The 20,080-nt window shown below is 38.9% G+C and overlaps 1 protein-coding gene across 12 annotated transcripts in view; it reads left to right on the top strand.

Annotated features, from left to right (window-relative positions):
• bltp1 (bridge-like lipid transfer protein family member 1) overlaps window positions 1-20,080 on the top strand; it is a 434,366-nt gene that overhangs the window by 140,089 nt on the left and 274,197 nt on the right. For all 12 annotated transcript variants that reach the window (XM_087980106.1, XM_043674037.2, XM_087980105.1 and 9 more), the window contains 2 exons: window positions 5,814-5,911; window positions 14,205-14,383. In XM_087980106.1, the coding sequence (XP_087836232.1) occupies window positions 5,814-5,911; window positions 14,205-14,383 (277 nt within the window). The remainder of the gene's footprint in view (window positions 1-5,813; window positions 5,912-14,204; window positions 14,384-20,080) is intronic.

Below are 20,080 nucleotides of genomic sequence, written 5' to 3'. Positions count from 1 at the left end.
CTCACAGATACCACCATCACCGTCTATGAATATGTCCTGTCCCAGCAACAGGCCAAACACAACAGTGGTGGCGGCAAAGGACTATACAATGGGAGGAAGCTGCCTGGGAGTCATGGAATCATACAATCCTTACAGTGCAGAAAAAGGCCATTTGGCCCATCAAATTTGCACTGACCATCTCAGCATCACTCGGCAGCAGCACAACTGATTGAGCTGGTCAGATCCTAAAGGACATAGCTGCTAGACTAAGGTGCTTTGCATTTCTAGTCCACTCCCACTTTGCAAGTAGTTGTGGACGTGTAATTGATGGTAAAAGGGAAGGTGAATAATAATGAATGGTTGTGTTTAGATTGGAGAAGAGGATAAAATTGGTGCTTGACTGTGATTGGTATCAAGATTCCTGCTCTTCTGATGTATTATAATTACCTACACTTGAATAAAGGGTCATAACTTTAAAATTTTAAGATGAGAGAATTTCAAAATGTACTTGCACGTGGGAAGATAGCGGCAGTGTTCAGGAGGACATACAGATTGGTGAAATGGGAGAAATGAAATTTAATGCAGAGGAGTGGGAAGTGGACTTTGGGAGGGCAAATTACAAGAGGGAGGATAACATTGAATAGAATTTGAGGGTGGTGCAAGGAATGGGGCACCTATGTTGGTGTGATGTACAAAAATCTTTAACCTTGTGTTTGTTAAACTTGCTGTTTTAAGCAAAAATCTTTGACTTTATCAATGAAAGCATAAAACTCAAGTGTGATAGTTATGTTTAATACTTAGAAGTCACTGGTTAGTCCTTAACTGGAAACTGGTTGTTTCCAATTATGCATGTCACACTTGAAAAAGGGTATAATTGCCTTGAAGTTGCTGTAGAGGTTTATTAGTGCCAGGGTGAGAAAACTTTGTTTTGTGGAGAGATAAATTGACATATTGGTTTTTTTTTTAATCAGAGAACTTTGAAAGGGTATAAGAGAGGTGTTCAATATTGTCAATTCCCTGATGTCCTTTAGGGAAGGAATTTTACCGTCCTTACCTGATCCAGCCTATGTGCAACTCCAGAGTCCCTTTCTGAAAATTGCTTTTGAATCTGTTTCCAGCAACATTTCAAGGAAAGCATTCCTGGTCATCATAATTTGCTGAGCAAAAGGATATGGATAGGTTAAGTAAGATCTAGCAAGGTGGATATAATGTGGGAAAGTGTGAAATTGTACATTTTGACAGAAAAAACAGCGTATTATCTAAATGAAGAGAGGCTGCACAACTGAAATGCAGAACGATATGGGTGTCCTAGTGCATGAATTAGAGATGGTTAAAATGCAGGTATAGCAAGTGATGTGGACAGCTGATAGAGTACTATAGTTTATTGAAAGGGGAATTGAGTGCAAGAGTGGTGAGGTTATTCTTCTGTTATACAGGGCATTAGTGAAACCACATTTGGAGTATTGTGTATAGTACTTACGGAAGGATGTTAATGCATTGGAAGCAGTTCAGTGAAAGTTTACTACACTAATACTTGGAATTCGCAGATTGCCTAATGAAGGCGAGGCTGGATCCTCTGGAGTTTTGAAGAGTCAGAGGTGCAATATAGAAGATCCTGAGGGAATTTGACTGTGTAGATGTTGAAAGGATGTTTCGTGTTGTGGGAAAATCTAAAACCAGGGGATCATTGTTTCAAAAGAAGTTGTAAAACAGAGATAAGACTTTTTTTTTCCCCAGAGTGTTTAGAAGTTTTGGAATTCCTTTCTTCAAAAGGCAGTGAATGCAGAATCTTTAGATATTTTAAGGCAGAGGTAGATGATCTTTCATCCACTTGGTATTCAAGAAGTTATCAGGGATATGGAGAAATGTAGAGTTGAGGTTAAAACCAGATCAGCCATAACTTTATTGAAGGATGGACAGACTCAAAGGGATGTTAGTCTTGTCTTTTTCTTTGCTCGTATGGATTTCTACAGAAAATGGGGAAACAGTGCCATGTTATTGGGGAAAATGTGGATGACTGAGCATAACTGGAAGCTCGTTTCAAGATTGGAACAAGCATGATGGGATGAATGGATACTTGTTACTTCATTCAGTCTTTCCTCAGTTACTGGCTTCTTAAACTATGTGTTTGATTACTGAATTATTTTCACATACTGCACTAAACTTGTCCATAACTTATACATTGTGGGCGGCACAGTGGCACAGTGGTTAGCACTGCTGCCTCACAGCGCCAGAGACCGGGTTCAATTTCCGCCTCAAGCAACTGTCTGTGTGGAGTTTGCACATTCTCCCTGTGTCTGCGTGGGTTTCCTCCGGGTGCTCATGTTTCCTCCCACAGTCCAAAAATGTGCAGGTTAGGTGAATTGGCCATGCTAAATTGCCTGTAGTGTTAAGTGTAGGGGAATGGGTCTGGGTGGGTTGCTCTTTGGAGGGTCGGTGTGGACTTGTTGGGCCGAAGAGCCTGTTTCCACACTAAGTAATCTAATCTAATCTAATCTAATCTAATTAGAGGAAAATGCACCCTTAACATTTTAAAACCTGTTCTAACATGAAAATGAAACGTTTGAGCTTCAAGTCTTCTGAATTGCAAAATATTTAACGGTAAGCCTTTGAGATATTATTAATTAAACAATCTGTTCCAAAATATAAACAAACTCTCACATCAATATCTAAATTGGTTTGAAGTGCTCTGTTTCATATTTGCACATGGAGTTGTATTAGGGTGTCTCTGAGCTATCGTTATGTTCAGACCTATAGATATGTAAGGCCTCAGGTTGTGCATTCTACTTGAGTGGAGATTTTATTTTAAAATCCTACTAACTGTGTCAAGAAAATTTCGGGAGTTCACATTTAACACTGCCCCTTTTAATGTTGTTTTGTTCTAATGTTGCTCAGGTATTTGGACTGGAAATCACTTCGAGCATTTATCATACCTAATCTGATTGGAGTGACCTTGCCTTCTTTTAGACTGTAGGCGTCTTCCAACTTCTCTGCTGCCTTGCTGTCTTAGGTTTTCGCCAAGCCCAGACTATTTGTTGGCAGCACTTCTAGACAAAAAAAAAGCCCCACTGACTTTTCTAATCTTGATGGGAATCACTTCCCGCTGGAGGCAGATGTCAGAATGGAGGGCCCCCATGGGAGACTGCAGTGCAACTGGGTGGAAAAGCAAAGAAAGCCATTGAACTCCATTTGGAACAGAGTGGCTATCACCTCAGCTGGACAAAATCCCTTGGCTCACGCATGCTTCCCTATCATCTGTAAGTAATAGTGCACTGTAGAGAAGCTATGGTACTGGCCAGTGCCATACAGAGGGGAGGAAATGACATCAGGCAAAGCCCCAGCTGACACGTCCAGTCAGGTGGAGAGGAAAGGAATCCTAAGGCCCCACAGCTAGCTAACAAACACAGCTGCACCAAGTGGTGACCTGAATAGGCCTTGGAGCCCGTGACAGCAACTAGTGGCATTGCCCCAAATACATGCCACCAGACATTGGCCACAATGCAGGCAAGATCAAGGGACAGCTTCAGCAGGTGTCGCAAAGTGCAGTCAGCAAACACCCCTCCCCTTCCCCCTAACTCCACATTCAGGAAGTACTGTAAGTTGAGTATTAGATTTTTCATTTATATTTTTTAAATCAACGCTATGGATCAGGTGCTGATCAGTGGATTTAGAATGGGCAGCTAGTTGTTTTTTCAGATGTTTAGACAAGATGGGCTGAATCATTTCTTTTTGTGCCATAACTTTCTCTGGTTCTGTTGGTATATTTCATTTTAAGTTTTGGATGTAGGTTTGCTTGCTGAGCTGCAAGGTTCATTTCCATGGAAATGAACCTTGCAACTCAGCAAGCAAACCGACATCCAAAACCTCAACCTGAGCTACAAATCTTCTCAACACTCGCTCATTTTAAGTTATTTAATTTGCTAGTGTAGGGACATAACTATTTAAAGTACAGATGATATATTTCAGCTTAGTGGGTGCAGGTGTACAGTTTTATTTTTTTTCTGCTTGTTAAGTCCTTATGAAACTTAACTCCTATTTTAACATGGATTCCTATGGAGATCAATGCTTCACTTAGTCTTTTCAATGGAATCACAGTTTCAAGAATGCAACTGTGTGATTTTGTGAGAACACCAAGTACTTGAGATTCCATCCTGAATGTCCATCATAGTCACATTAAGTAGATGGATAGTCTTTCTTTGACAGCAAATGAATATAAAAATATATTTCCTGATATTTAAAAATATTAAAATTTTCAGAATTTTGGCATGTACAATAAGAAGAGACATAAAAAACTGCAGATGCCGGAAACCAAAGTAGATGAGTAGGAGACTGGAATAACACAGCAAGCCAGGCAGGATCAGGAATTGGAGAAGTCACGTTTCAGATGTAACCCTTCTTTAGGGCTAGGGGTGGTGAGGTGGGGATAGGTGAACACACGTAGAGGGTACAACCTGGTTTGTCGATGGGGCCTCCTCCATTGCCACAATGAAAGAAGCCACAAAGTGGAGGAACTACACCTCCTCTTCCTGGGCAGCCTACAGCCTGGAGGACTCAACATTGAGTTCTCCAATTTCAAATAACCTCCCTTCCCAGGCCCTGCCCCTCCCTTCCTCTGATGGACCCTTCATTCTAACTACCAACTGGATTCATTCCAACCAGGTTGTACCCTCTACCTGTGTTCACCTATCTCTATCTCATCACCCTGCCCCCTCAACCCCTTTATCTGCAGCTCCCCTTAAACCCGCCCTCAGTCCTGAAGAAAGGTTGCAGCCGAAACATTGACTTCTCCACCTTCTGATACACAATAAGTAAGCTGTTGAAATTCAGTAGTAGCCATCAAGTACAGCACAGGCAATGTCTCCAGAGTCAGATAATCCAGTTAATGTGTTAAACAAACAGTTCAATTTTATACTGTACTATTCCTTAAGGATTTTTCTTCATTGGCACATTTCCAATACAATTAATTAAACAGGTCAGTTCTAGGACAGAGAAGAAATGTTACAGATCTTTCAATATTTTTGTATTGTTCAGCAAGAAATCTTTTTATCTTTCACCCTGAATTTAGAGGGCCCACTATAAATAAAATGCTTAAATAATAATGGTTGATTCTGAAGAATTTTTTTATTCAATCAAGTTCTGAGAAGACAATAGTAAAAGACATGTAATAGTGATCAAAAATTAACAAGGCTTGAATTTACTTTTAAATAAAATTCTAAGGTTTTGATCTGACATTGCTCAGTTGAAACCCAATAATTTTAAGTAACTTAAGTATTTATATCACTGTTGGTGTGTATGGATGGGAGAAATAAGGGATGGATGTAGTTTCGTGTCTGAGCTATTTGAGAAGCTAGGTTAAACACTCAGTCATTTAACTGTTTGGAATGCAATCTGTGCTATGAGCATTCCTTTGGTTTTGGTTTATACGGAATGCAGATTTGACAAAGAAATAGTCAAATGTATTCTACTCAAACTTTTCATTTGCTGTCTCGAATGTGCATATTTTATTAACTTAAACTGGGTATGGCCATTGTCTACAACTGTAAACAGGTCAGTTTAAAGATGTCTCTTTACCAGTTTAATTTGATTTGATATTGTTTGACGAAACAAAACCAGAAGCATCAGTAAAGGGTGCAAAGTTTGAAATTTGATGTCCAAGTAGTCTGTTTCTACTTTGTGAATTCTGTTCAAATTTCTATGTTGTGGGATAAACGTTCAGTTGTATGCCGAAAATCATGTTTACTTAGTACAACACTTCAATAAAACTTAGGCATCATTAAGATATTGAACAATTTTCAGGGATTTCTAATTTAAATGCTGTTGTTATTCTATTGCAGTATATTTAGCAGCATGTGGAGAAACACTGAATATTGACTTCTCATTACCTTTCAATGACTTTGTGCCTGAAACTTGCAGCACAAAATTTTGTTTGAAGGTATGTTTCACTTTATTTTAAATAGTGACTCTAACAATTGTTTAGTATTACTGTCAATGCGACAACATGTAACATTGCAACGTAGTAGCCTCACACAATGAGAAATTGTCAACTACTGTTTGAATAGCAAGTGTATGGAGCCTTGACTTCAAACACTGAAAAATTGAAGTTTGTCAATGTTTTACGGGTAATTCCATGGCCTTTAAGATTAACATAGCATTTGATCAATGATGGCATCAAAATGCCCAATCAAAACTGCGGTCAATAGGAAATGTGGAGGGGATATCTCTGTCAGGGTTAGAGTCATACCTAATGCAAAAGAAGATGGTTGAGCCTTTTGGATGTTAATGATCTCAGTCTTAGAACATCATTGTTGGAGTTCCTCAGGGTGATGTTGTAGGCCCAACTATCTTCAGCTGTTACATTCAACCAAAAAACTGCTGGAGATCTGAAACAAACAAAAGCTTAAATTGCTTTGGGAAACTTAGTGGATTTTTCAGCATCTGTAGAGAGAAAATAGTCAATGTTTTGAGTCCTGTGACCCTTGTTTAGAACCAGGACTTAAAATGTTAACTCTCTTTTCTCTCCACAGATGCTGCCAGACCTGCTAAGTTTCTACAGCAGCTTTAGCTGCAAAATAATACTTTCTATACACCAAAACTTAGAAGTGGGGATGTTTGCTGATGATTATATAATATTCAGCGCCATTTGATTTCCTCAGACACTGAAAGAGCCTGTGTTCATATGCTGCAAGGTAGCGCTCTGGTTTGAGCGGATAAGTGGCAAGTAACATTTGTATCACACCAGTATCAGGCAATGATTATCTCTGACAAAAGTGAATCTAACCATTACTCCTGGACAGTCAACGGAATTACCATCACTGAATGCCCATCACCAATATTCTTGGGGTTACCATTGACCATATACTGAACAAATCCTATATTCCCGTTGTTGCAGTAGCAGTGTTTGCTACCTGCAAGATGCACTGAAGTAACACACTAAGGTTCTTTAGACAGCATCAGTAACATCTCCAACCTTTTGAAGAAAGAAAATGCAGGTAAATGGGAATCCCATCATCTTCGAGTTCCCCTCCAAGCTGTATGCCGTCGTGACTTTGAACAATATTGCTGTTCCTTCATTACTGCGGTCAAAATCCTGAAGCTCCCTTTATAACAGCACTGTGTAAGTAAACCTTGAAGACTAGCTAGTTCAGGAAGGTACTCTACCTCCTGCACCACCTGAAGGGCTGTTAGTGACAGGCAATAAATGCCGGTTAGTCTGCAATGCATACATTCCATGAATGAATGAAAAATAAGTACCTAATCAAACATTAATCTTGTCCTAGTGCAGTAAAGGATCATTCAGAGTTGTGAATAGAAACATAGAAACTAGGAGCAGAAATCGGCTATTCGGCCCTTCGAGCCTACTCTGTCATTTACCATGATCATGGCTGATCTTCTATCTCAATGCCATATTCTTGCTTTCTCTTCATACTACTTTATGCCTTTAAAGTCTATTTTTAAACAAAGACTGTCTTTTTCTTCAATGTATTCAGTGATTTGGCCCTTTCAGCCTCTGTGTAGAGAATTCCACAGGTTCACTACCTTTTGAATGAAGAAATCTTTCCTCATCTCCTCTAAATGGTTGAGCCAGTATCTGCCCTGCCTGGCTCTTGACTCCCCAAACAGGAAAATCATTCCTCCTTCATCTAGCCTGTCCAACTATGTTAGAATTTTATATGTTTCAATCAGATCCCCTCTCATCCCCCGAAACTCCTACAGTGAATACTGTTCAGTTGAACCAATCTCTCTACCATCCCCAGTATCAGTCTAGTGAACCTCAGCTGTACTCCCTCTCGGGCCAGTACTTCCTTTCTTATTTTGGAGGACAAAAACTGTGGTCTCCTTAAGGCCCTGTATAAGGCATACCTATTTTTGAGCTCAAAAGCTCTTGCTATGAGGACCAATAAAGCATTTTCCTTCCTAATTGATTGCTGCCCCTGCCTGTCTACTTTCGTTGATGTACAGGACCACCCAGATCCCTTTGTACATCCACACTTCCCAATATACTGCCATTTAAATAGTGCTCGCTCTTTGATTTTCACTCTAAAGTATACATCTTCATCTTTAACCACATTGTACTGCATCTGTTATGTTTGGTCATTCACTCAACTTGTCTAAATCACCTCGAAGCCTCCTTGCTACCTGCTCACAAATTCCTTTCCTGTCCAGTTTTGTCATCAACGAGCTTGGAAATACTGCATTTGGTTCCTTCACTGGGGCCATTTATTTGCATTATGAATAGCCAGAACCCAAGCACTGATTCTTACAGTAGCTGCCTGCCACTCCGAACAAGACCCATTTATTCCCACTCTTTGTTTCTTGTCTGTCAACCAAATGTCCATGCCAATAATTACCTCCAACCAATGTGCTTTAGCTTTGCCTAATAATATGTTATGAGAGAACTTAATCAAAAACCTTTTGAAAATCCAAACACACCATATCCACTGTTAGTGCTGCTTACTTCAATTCTACTCTTACTGGATCCTTGGTTTCCTAATATTTCTTCGTTATTTTGTGACACAGAACAGAAGTATGTGTTCAACTCTCTTGCCGTTTCCTTCTTATCCAGTCCTGAATATTCTTAAGATATTTTGAGGTTGCTGGGTTTGTTGCTCCTATATTTCACCCTAAAGTGAACGTTTGGGTTTGTAATGTCATCAATTCTATTTTAAATGCCCTCACTGCCTGTGCTGTAGATTTACCCAGAAATAGTTGTTCCCAGTGTACTTTGGCCAGATCCTGCTTTCCCTAAACCAAAACCGTTTTTGCAGACCATTTCTCCCTTTTTCCCTAACAAACTTAAAATGAATGGTGTTTGTGCTTGCCATCACTAAACTGCTGTCCCACTCCCACCTCAAACACCTCTTCCCTATTCGACCTGAAAACAGAAATTAGTGGAGAGCCTTAGCAGGTCTCGCAGCACCTGTGGACAAGGCAGATTTGATATTTCAGGTCGAATAACGTTACCTCCCAATGCAGCTATGTCTGCATCCAATCCTGGCCACCAGACAACTTCTCGTCAACATCTTCATTTTGGAAATCCCTGAATGAACCTGGTGGAGTTCAGCCAGTATCTGTCAGCAGTCTTTGCTCAGGGCAATCGCTCTTGCTCCCCATATTAATTTGCTATCCTCTACTGTGAATTGGTCTATCCGAGTCCAAAAAGGTTTCCATTCTGGTCTCCCTCATCATCAGCTGTTTTGGTTTTATCAGGACTCGATCTTTCTGTGTTCAAAGTCTGCTTTCGTCAGCTGTGACTGGAAGTGTATTCAGAAAATTTTAAAACCATTATGGACTATTCCATTGGTGATATCACTAGTGGTTTATCTACTTCGCCAGTTTTGAAAGGGTCATTGGACCCAAAACATTAATTCTCATTTCTCTGCACAGATGCTGCCAGACCTGTGAGCTTTTCCAGTAATTTCTGTTTTTGTTTCCAAAATGGTATATCTTTCAGAGATGAGGAAGGCCACAGGGGGATTCCTGCATTACCTGCCTTTCTTTACTCTCCCTCATGATCACCCTTTCTCTCTGTTCAGCTTTCAGCTGAAGTGTGCAATGTGACCACTTCACTGAACATGTCGACAACAGTCTCAGCATTTCACATGCTTCACAGCAAGTTCACGTACTGCTCAGCTCTGAAATGTAGTTAGGCTGATGGCTGCACATGTGATTGCCAGGAACATTAAAAATGCAGACCTTTATTTCACTCTACGTAGTCCTGCTGCATTGAAAAGTCCTTGTCTTATGTTTTTTGAGGCCTTACTTTAAGTCTTAACTTGACTTCCCTGACATCACTTCTATTATCTTATTACATTGACCTTGAGTTTCTCAGTTAAATCCAAACTTAGTCACTTGTTTAAAAAAGTAGGCTTTCTAATTTACAGCAATTTGTAAATAATCCCAAGAGCAGTTTCTTACTAACCAATTAACTTTGCTTTCCTGTGATATCACTTTGTTTTTTGTCACTCTGTTTCGAACTGAGCACTGGGTGCTCCCTTGTAGGTCCCACTGCTTTCCTGACTCTCGAGGCAAATAGAGTAGGCCTCAAGTATTGGCCCTAATTTATATACTTTCACTCCGCACTGCTTCCTTGCGTGTCCCACTGACTGTCTAACTCTCAAAGCAAGTGACCTAGGCCTGAAGCATTGGCCTTGACTTTATATACCCTCAATCCGTGCTGCTCCCTTCATGACAAGAACTAACTGTAGGGCGCTCTTCCCAGACTGCTTAAAGATTGGTAGATTTCCTTCCTAAAGAACATTGGTGAATCAGATGGGGTTTTATGACAAACAACAGTGATTAATTCTTTGGACTTTGGATCTTTAATTCATCATCTGAGATTCTTTGGAATTGCATAGTCAGAGTATTATGGATACTACATGGTTGAGTAAAATCAGCATCAAAATGAATAGATTTTTGTGTGACCGGGGAAGTGAGGGATATGGGCATATAAGAGGAGTTGAGGCATGCGATCCTATTGCACATATGTGTAGTGAACAGTCCACTCCTGTCTTTTTATTTTAAATGTGTGGCACAATTACTGCGCTTAATGGGATAGATTCAGAATTGAACCAGCTTAGAAGGGGGCATCCTTGAAACAGAATAGGCTATAGCTGTAAAGGAATCATTTTTAACCCAATCGATAATCTCAAAGCCCAACATACCTCTCACTTTGCTGTTACAAGTAAGCCAATGAAGTCTGCTTGTTTGCCACCTTAACCACCATCATTAATGTTGACTACTTCCATAGTTAGAGCACTGTGTTCTACATACTTTTTACATTTCAGCATCTTGCCAACCCTCCTCCAAGTGCATCTTTAAAATCTGTAATTTGTAAGGTCTAGAAGGATAAGGTCAGCAGCTGCAAGGAAATACAGCCACTTGCAAATTTTCTCTCTATGCCACTAAACATCCTGACTTGGAACTATATTGTTCATCCTTCACTATTATTGAGTAGAATTCTGTAATTCTTTCCTGTGAATGTACCTACACCAGATGGACTGCAGTGATTCCAAAATGTGGCTTAGCACCATCTAGAGGGTAATAAGGGATGGTTAACCAATGTTGGCCGTTTGAGGCCCTGATTAGCTTAAATTCACATGTAATCACAATCTAATATCGATAGACCCATATACAAAAAATGAGGGTGTTGACTTTGCTATATAATAAATTGTAGTCTTGACATCTGTCTTGCACCTGCTCAGACTTGCTGAGACATAGATTACATTACAGTGTGAAACAGGCCCTTCGGCCCAACAAGTCCACACCGACCCGCCGAAGCGAAACCCACCCATACCCCTACATTTACCCCTTACCTAACACTACGGGCAATTTAGCATGGCCAATTCACCTGACCCTGCACATCTTTGGACTGTGGGAGGAAACCGGAGCACCCGGAGGAAACCCACGCAGACACGGGGAGAACGTGCAAACTCCACACAGTCAGTCGCCTGAGGCGGGAATTGAACCCGGGTCTCAGGCGCTGTGAGGCAGCAGTGCTAACCACTGTGCCACCGTGCCGCCTACATCTGTCCTGCCTCAGCTCATTTATAGTTGAGACCCTCAATTCTACTTTTATGACCTCTGGACTTACCTCTGGAATGTCTCTGAAGTTCCTCCCACCTTCCATAAACTTGAGGTCTTTCAAATTTCTGCAGACTGTAATCTAACTCATAACATTGCCTTACTGATCACCTCTGTGCTCGCTGGGCTACACTGGCCTCCGTTCAATCAATGCCTCCATTTTGAAATGTTCATTCTGTTTTTCAGTCCTTAGTTGGCCTTTTGGATACCTTTCAACCTAACACCCTCCAGTTGTACAGCCATGTGTGCTATTCCAATCCTGACTACACCAGTGGTGCCTCCCCCTACTGAGATCCTAAGCCTGGAAATCCCTAAGCATCTCATTCTCTATACTTTTTAAAGATGGTCCTTAAAAGCTATTTCTTCAACCAAGCTTTTGATAATCTTGATTTGTCTCAAACTTTATCTTGTAATCCTCCTATGATACTTCTTAAAAGGTTTAACTATGTTAAAGATTACAAACCAACACAGCTGTTATTGTATAAAGTTAAAAATCATACAACATTAGGTTATAGTCCAACAGGTTTAATTGGAAGCACTAACTTTTGGAGCGCTGCTCTTTCATCAGGTGGTTGTGGAGGACACAATTGTAAGACACAGAATTTAGAGCAAAAGTTTATAGTGTGATGTAACTGAAATTATATATTGAAAAATACCTTGATTGTTTGTTGAGTCTTTCATCTGTTAGAATACGATGATAGTTTCACTTCTTTCATATGTAAATCACAAAACTTTTTTTTTAAAAGTTACATTCTCAGGTTAACTGTAACAATTGGTGTCAGCCAGATAAGATGTTGGAGGTGTTAGCTCCTGATGAAGGAGCGGTGCTCCGTAATCTAGTACTTCCAATTAAACCTGTTGGACTATAATCTGGTGTTGTGATTTTTAACTTTGTACACCCCAGTCCAACACCAGCATCTCCAAATCATGACTACATGTGGAAAGTAATGTTTTTCTCTGTCTATTATGAAGGAGTTACAGATGAAAATTAGGAAGAGGTTGAGGATAGATCCTTGAGAAAGCATGATTATGCGGGAGTAGAAAGAGAAAGCATTGTTAGGGATACTTTATTAGGATTGGATAGGTAAGAATCTGATCAGGTGAGAGCAGTCACACCCAGCTGGACAACATTGATGAGGTATTGGTAGGTGATGTGTCAAGAGCTGCAGTCAACAAGGGTGAGATGGAATTTTAGTCACAAATGACATCTTACATGATTGAGGAGAAAGTGAAGACCACAGATGCTGGAGAGCAGAGTCGAGAGTGTGGTGCTAGAAAATCACAGGAGGTTAGACAATGTCGAAGGAGCAGGAGAATCAATGTTTGGACATAAGCCCTTCATTCCTGCTCCTTGGATGCTGCCTGACCTGCTGTGCTTTTCCAGCACGACACTCTCGACTCTGACATGATTGACATCAATTAAAGCAGAACAAAACATTTTCTTTCTTGACTTTAATGCAGTATTACTTTGTTTTGCTTTGTGTTTCACCAAAGTAAAGTCAGTCGGCATTATAATCAGATTGTTTGCTTAGTTGGCTCAACTGGTAGCACTATTCAACTGGAATGCAATATTTGTACATTTCCTCTACACTTCAGGGTTTGAGTAATTAATTTGACCTAACTGAAGGGCCTATTTCAATGGTGTATGACCCTATGACTTTGACAACTTCAGAAAGATATTAAGGAGTGATGCTACTCTTTAGATAAAATGCTAAGTGAAAGAATTGTTTATCTACACTAACAGTTTGGGGTATATTAGAATTTTTTGGCAATATCTAATAAATGTTTTTTCATGGTTTGGTAGACTGTATTTTTCTCTGAACCTCTGCCATTCAAAATGGCTCAATTAATTATTTAACTTGCTGTTATTTGTGCCATTCTTTTGTGTTTATTATGTAACCGTGGTCTCCACTAAAAATGATATTTAGTCAGTGTACTTTGCAAGAATGCAGTTTGAGGGGAAATTAATGGGGGCGCTGTGTTTGTGGGGTGGAGGTGGAATACAACATATGCATGAGAGGAGAATACAGAATGATTACTAAAGTGAATGCTCATTAACAGAGGTATTGCCATTGAAATTGTATCCATTAATGTTGGTTGGCACTTAGCAGCTGGGCTTTTTAAAATTTTAAACTAGGTATGTTGACTGTTTACAGGGTATTGTGCTGAGAAATTAACCAGTGAATGGCTATCACCTATTTGGTTGAATTGAAATAGGTGTGTATACATGCAAAGAACAGGGCCCTACGTATTTATATATGTAGCTTCCATTACAACCACAGGCACCACGCTACAAGCCCAGCTGACAATCTTAAATTGATTATAAGTATAGTTTCTCACTTTTTCAAGGTTATCCTACAAATGTTGACCAGTTGTGGAATCCTGTGTAACATTCAATGGGGCTGTTCAGTGTAGTCAATGCATTGCTTGTGAATACTGAAGCGATGTGCTGTTTGATACAGTCTGCTAGTGTTTGGGATATTTGGCCTACTGCGCCTGAAGTTCAGACAGCACATAACTCACTTGTGTGATAGGAAGAACATCTTTTAAATTGCTAACACCACTTGTGTTTTACTCTTGCATTTTTTAGAAATACTCATGTTCTCTACCACCAAACATTTTGCATAATTATTTTACATTTGCAGGCAGAAAATCTGGATTTACGTTTATTTCTACCAGACTGCCATCCCAGTAGATACTCCACATTTACGTTAGTAAATGATTCCCAGGCTAACAAGTTAACTCCTCAAACCTCCTCTTCATCTGAGACACAAGCTACACTTAAAATGGGAAAACTAAAATGGCGCAATGTTACTCAGCCAGAGTAAGTATTCATTTTATATCTATTTTTGTTTAATGTCCTGTAGACTTTAATGGAATTAAAATAATACTTTCAGGACTTCTGTCATTTGCTTATTATTTGAAGAGCGCTTTCATTTTCTTTATTTTACTGTTTATTTCTGCTGTTTGTGTTCGATTTTACAATCCTGGAAAATAATTAAAATATTGCTTTTCTTTTTCAACTTTACCATATTATAACGATTCTGTCTAGTATTAATGTACTGTGGTTTAGAATTTGGGAATTTGTACCAGTATTGTTTTAATGATAAAGCTTCTTTTTTACTGTTTGAAGAGATCATTTGATTTGATTTTGATACTAATGTTGCATGTACTCAAGTACAAAAGTACAGGAAAACAATAAAAAGTGTAGAATGTATAAGATCATTGTCAGAAGTTTAAGTTGTTTATGGAAAATTGGATTCAGAATTGAGTGAAAATTCATGGACTGGATATCCAAAGGTGCAAAATTTTCAGAACAGAACCATGGGAAGAAAGGATGTTATTGCTAAGCAAGAATGCCAATACAGAATAAAACAGTAACATATTCCTTGGTGGTAATCGGGAAAAGTAACTTTTGCAGTAATAAGGAATCTGGTCACATGCCTGCCCTGTGGCTACCACCTTTTCTGAAAGATTTTTCATTTTGGATACTGTTGGGCGAGATGTAGCATGAGCCAAGTTTGTGGCATTAGGAGCTGTTTAGCTGTAAAGGAAGGGAGGAGAAAAAAGGCAGAGAAGCAATAGTGAAAGGGGGACAGATAGACATTTCTGTGACTGCAGACACAACAACCAGATGGTATGTTGCTTTGCTGGTGGCAGGCTCAGGGTTGTCATTGAATGCCTCTAGGACATTCTGAAGGGGGAATGAAAAAAGCCAGAGATCCTGATCCATGGTGGTACTAATGACAGGTGAAAAGCAGGATGCAATCTTACTGGCAGATTGAAGAGAGCTAGGAAATAAAAACTATGTCTCAATGGTAGTGGTCTCAGGATCACTGTCAGTGCCATCTGCTAGCAAGATGGGGTATAGGAGAATAGACCAGTTGAATGTGTGGCTGGAGAGATGGTGCCAGAGAAGCATTGGGAACAATTCTGTAGAAACTGAAATATGTGTGGATTGGATTGCAGAAGAACCGGGATAAATATCCACTCAGGGCTGTTCGCTAGTTCTGTTTGGACGCCTTTAAATTAGAGTGGCAGGAAGCTGAGTGAAGCAAAGAAAAATGGAAATGAAAGGTAGAAAACCATGATAAGCCATAGCGCCAAAAAAATCTAAAGCATCAAAACAGTGAGTCTAAAAATCCTTTATTGCAACTGCTCCGTGCATTCAAATAAGGTTCCTGAATTAACAATGCAAATAGCTGTAAAGGGCTACAAAATGATTACAACTACAGAGACTGTGGGGTGACCAAGCTGGGAACTGAACATCCAAGGGTAGTCATCTTTTAGGAAGGACGGACAAAAACAAAATGAAGTGGGTGGTATTGTTAGTGAATGTTGAAGTCTGTGTAGGAGTGAGAAAGAACATTGGTACAGGAAATCCTAGACGTGGAATCTGTCTGGATGGAGCTAAGAAATAATAAGAGGCAAAACCTTAGTGGGAGTTGTCTATGGGCCTCCAAACAGTAGTGGTAAGTTAGCTGATGGCTATAAACAGGGAATTAGAGATGCATGTAATAGTGATGCCATAGTATTTGTGGGTGACTTGTGTCTGCATACAGACTGGGCAAACTGAATTAGCAATAATGCTGTGGTGGAAGAGCTCCTGGAGCATGAATACATTTTTTTTTCAGAACCATGCAATGATCAACAACTAGGGAACAGGCTATCCTAAATTTGGTCTTGTTAAATGAGAAGAGTGTTAATTAATGACCTTTGTTCTCCGATGTTCTTCAGGAAAAAGTGCCCATAACATGGTACATTTCTCTATATGGATAAAGAATTAAGTACCAATCCAAAACTTGGTCCTAAATCTAAACAAAGAAAATGTTGAAAGTCTGAATGTTAGGCAATCCACAATCCACTGGGTAACTTTATTAAAAGCATGATAGCAGATAGACAATGGTTAATATCTAAGGAATAAATGCTTGCATTGCAACAGTTGTATCTTCCTTTCAGATGAAAAAACACAACAAGAAGAGAGACCTAACCGTGGCTAACTAAATAAATTAAGAATTGTATTAGATTCAAAGAGAATCATAGAAGGTTGCTCATAAAAAGTAGCAAATCTGAGGACTAGATTCAGCAAAGGACGACGAAAAGGTTGATTAAGAGGGGGAAAATGGAATGAGTAAACTTGAAAAGAATATAAAAGCAGATTGTAAGAGCTTTTGGAAGTATGCAAAAAGAAAGTGCAATACATTTAAATATAGGTGCCTTGCAGTCCAAAACAGGAGAATTAGTAATTGAAAACAATAGAAAATTGGCTGGCAGGTGTAAGAGACTAAGATTAAAGGGGTTGTTTTCAGAGTGAAAAGTGGATGGTCAGTGCTTGGGCTCAGGTATCAAAATAAAGTGACCATTACACACCATCATTCTTAGCCACTAACAGTCCCCATTAACAGCTATTCACTGTCCCTGCCAGATCATTGTCCACTCCTTCATATGTCCAACTGCTCTTCTCTTTCTTTGGGCTCTACCCCCACTTATCGTTTACTCCTTACCCCCTCTGCACATAAGTCAACATTTTCTTAGCTACCATCAGTTCTGAGGAAAAGTCACCCGACCCAAAACGTTAACTCTGATTTCTCTCCACAGATGCTGCCTGACCTGCTGAGCTTTTCGAGCAATTTCTATTTTTAGCTCAGATTAAGGAATTTATTGTGTGGTTCAGAGTGGACTGCACGGAAAGCTTTTTCATCACTGAGGCACTGCTACTAGTACTAGGGAGAGCGAGAGCTATTCTAATTGGGATGGGCTGTGCTTAAAGTGCAGTGTTACTATGAAGCAGTGTCTTGGGGAATCAAATAAACAGGGCTATGAATTATACTTTAACTAAAAAGGTTCAGGTGAAGGGAGATTTATAAATCTAAAGAGGGAAGATGAGTAACACAGGACAAAATGTGCAAAGCTTATTGGTGAATGGGGTTCATGCAGAGTACCATTGTAAAACAAAAGCAAAATTTAAAAGCTATTCAGTTGAATGCACACATGTTCATAATGAGGAAGGTAAATAAGTGACACAAATAGAGATAAATGATTTGCATTTAGTCGCCATTACAGACATAATTAGAAAGTGACCAATGAATAAATATTTCCCAGTAATTCAGTGTTTCAAAAAGACAGTGCGAATGGGTAATGAAGAAAAATAGCCCTGGTAATGAAGATTTACATAAGGACATTAATGAGCAAGAATTTTGGAAATAGAATGAATATGGTGGAATTTAAGAATATTAAGATTCAGAAAATCATAGTGCAAGATTGTTTATAGGTGTGCTATTAGTAGAACAGAACATTAACTGAAAAATAATTTGAGCTTGTAGCAAGGATAATGCAATAATTTTGACACTGTAATGGCACAGCTATTCTGTAGCACGAATTAGTAGAATGCTTTTTCCACAGTTTCTGGGACAATACATTGTGGAATGAACTCAGGATAAAATTATCTTAGATCAAGAATTGTGCAATAAAGTAGGATAAATTAGTAATCTTATAATAAAAGATCATTTGGGACAAGGAGATCATAATAGAATTAAATTTCAAATGAAGGTGACATATTATGATCTCAAAGAATTTAAAGAAGGTCATGTATATATGAATGAGAAGAAATATATATTTGCGTAAATAGACAAAACTGTATGGCGGAAAATAAGTAGGAAGGACCTCTCAAAAATCCATTCAAAGTCTCTAGCAAAAATACAAAAACTCAGCAAGGAAAGTCCATCTGTGGCTAATTAAAGAAGTTAAGGATGGTAGTTCTGAAATAAAAATCTACAGTGTTGCAAAGGATTGTAAGCTTGATGGTTGGGAGAATTTTGGAAACCAGCAGAAAGCAGCCAAATTGTTTGTAGAAAAAATAGAACAGAACCAGAGACAAAAATATCCCAGAATATCAAACAGATTGTAAAAGCTCTTACAGATAGATAAGTAAGAAAAAGAACTGCAAAAGTAAATGTTGATCTCTTGGAGGCAGAGAGAAGTTATATTTTTATAAGGAAATAATTGAAGCATTGAGCACATTTTGTAATTGTCTTCACGGTAGAAGACACAACAAAGGGACTAAAAGGTAATATGAAGACAGAAAATGTAGAGGAGAAACCTAGGACTGAAAGGTGACAAATCTCCAGGACTATAAGAGCTAACTGCAGGGATAGTAGATGTGTTAGTTATAATTTTCTAAAACTCTAGATTCTAAAACGGAAGTAACTTAAAAACTGAGAATTACTGGCCAGTTTGCCTGACATTAGCTGGTGAAAAATTGTTGAAATCGAACATTAAATATGTTATAGCAATGCATTTATAAAAATATGATCAGAGTTACCATTAATTTACAAAACAGAAACTGTGCTTGACAAAATTATTAAAATTTTTTGAGGATGTAACTCTCAGGATAGGGATTTCTGGAAGTTATTCAATGAGGTGTTAGACCTCCTTGAACAGCAGATAAGGATTTGTGGATTTGAGAGTAGTATATTAGCGTTGGTAGTGGATTTGTTTTTGAATAGGAGTAAAAGTTGACAGGCTATAACGAGTGGAGTGCTAGGGTATCCTTGACTCAACATCTCCATTAATTACTTAACTGTAGAGACAGTATGATGTACATAAGTATGCTGATTATAGAGTTAGGTATGAATCTAAACCATAATGGAACAAAATGTTTGCAAAAGGAATAGGTTAATGGAGTGGGTCATCAGATGGCAGTGTAGAATAATGTGAGAAGTGCTGGTTGTAAAAATATGGAGATTTTTTTAAAAAGGCATGGAACCCATATGTAAATGTTCAGATAGTCTTGTGTATACTTACATAAGGAAGTTTAGAATATTAGCATGCAAGTCTAATAAATAATTAGGAAGACAAATTGGATGTTATTATACCTAATTATACCATACCTGGAATACTGTAAATAGTTTGAGATTTCATATCTAATGCTTAATATACTTTTCTTGGTGGAGGTACAGTGACAGTTCATGATATTAGTTTCTAGGATGAGAGGCTGAGTAAATTGGGCCCATACTACATAGAGCTTAGATGGATGAGAGTTTATGCAAGATTTTGTAGGGGCTTGATTATAGTGGTGCTGGAAAAGCACAGCAGGTCAGGCAGCATCCGTGGACCAGGAAAATCAACGTTTCGGACAAAAGCCCTTCATCAGGAATTCCTGATGCTGCCTGACCCGCTGTGCTTTTCCAGCACCACAATAATCTTGACTCTAATCCCCAGCATCTGTAGTACCCATTTCTGCCCTTTTGTAAGGCTTTGACAGGACAGATATTTCCTCTGACTGAAGAACCAAGAGTAATGGGGCACAGTCTCAGAATAACAAGTTAATCATTTAGAATTGCGATAAAAAAATTCTTCACTTTATTGTGAATCTTTAGAATTGCTATGGTAAACTGAAATCAGAAGATTTTGATTTATCAGGGAATCGCGGATATGGAGAACTGCAGGAAAATGAAGATGTGTTAGAAGATTAGTCATAATCATATTAAATGTTAGGACAAGCTTGAGGGGCTGAATGGTT

The sequence above is a fragment of the Chiloscyllium plagiosum genome, unplaced genomic scaffold (genome assembly GCF_037043375.1).
Source record: "Chiloscyllium plagiosum isolate Xiang-an unplaced genomic scaffold, Cpla_swu_hap1 HiC_scaffold_36, whole genome shotgun sequence".
Taxonomy (NCBI): domain Eukaryota; kingdom Metazoa; phylum Chordata; class Chondrichthyes; order Orectolobiformes; family Hemiscylliidae; genus Chiloscyllium; species Chiloscyllium plagiosum.
This window is presented reverse-complemented; position numbering and strand designations above follow the sequence as displayed.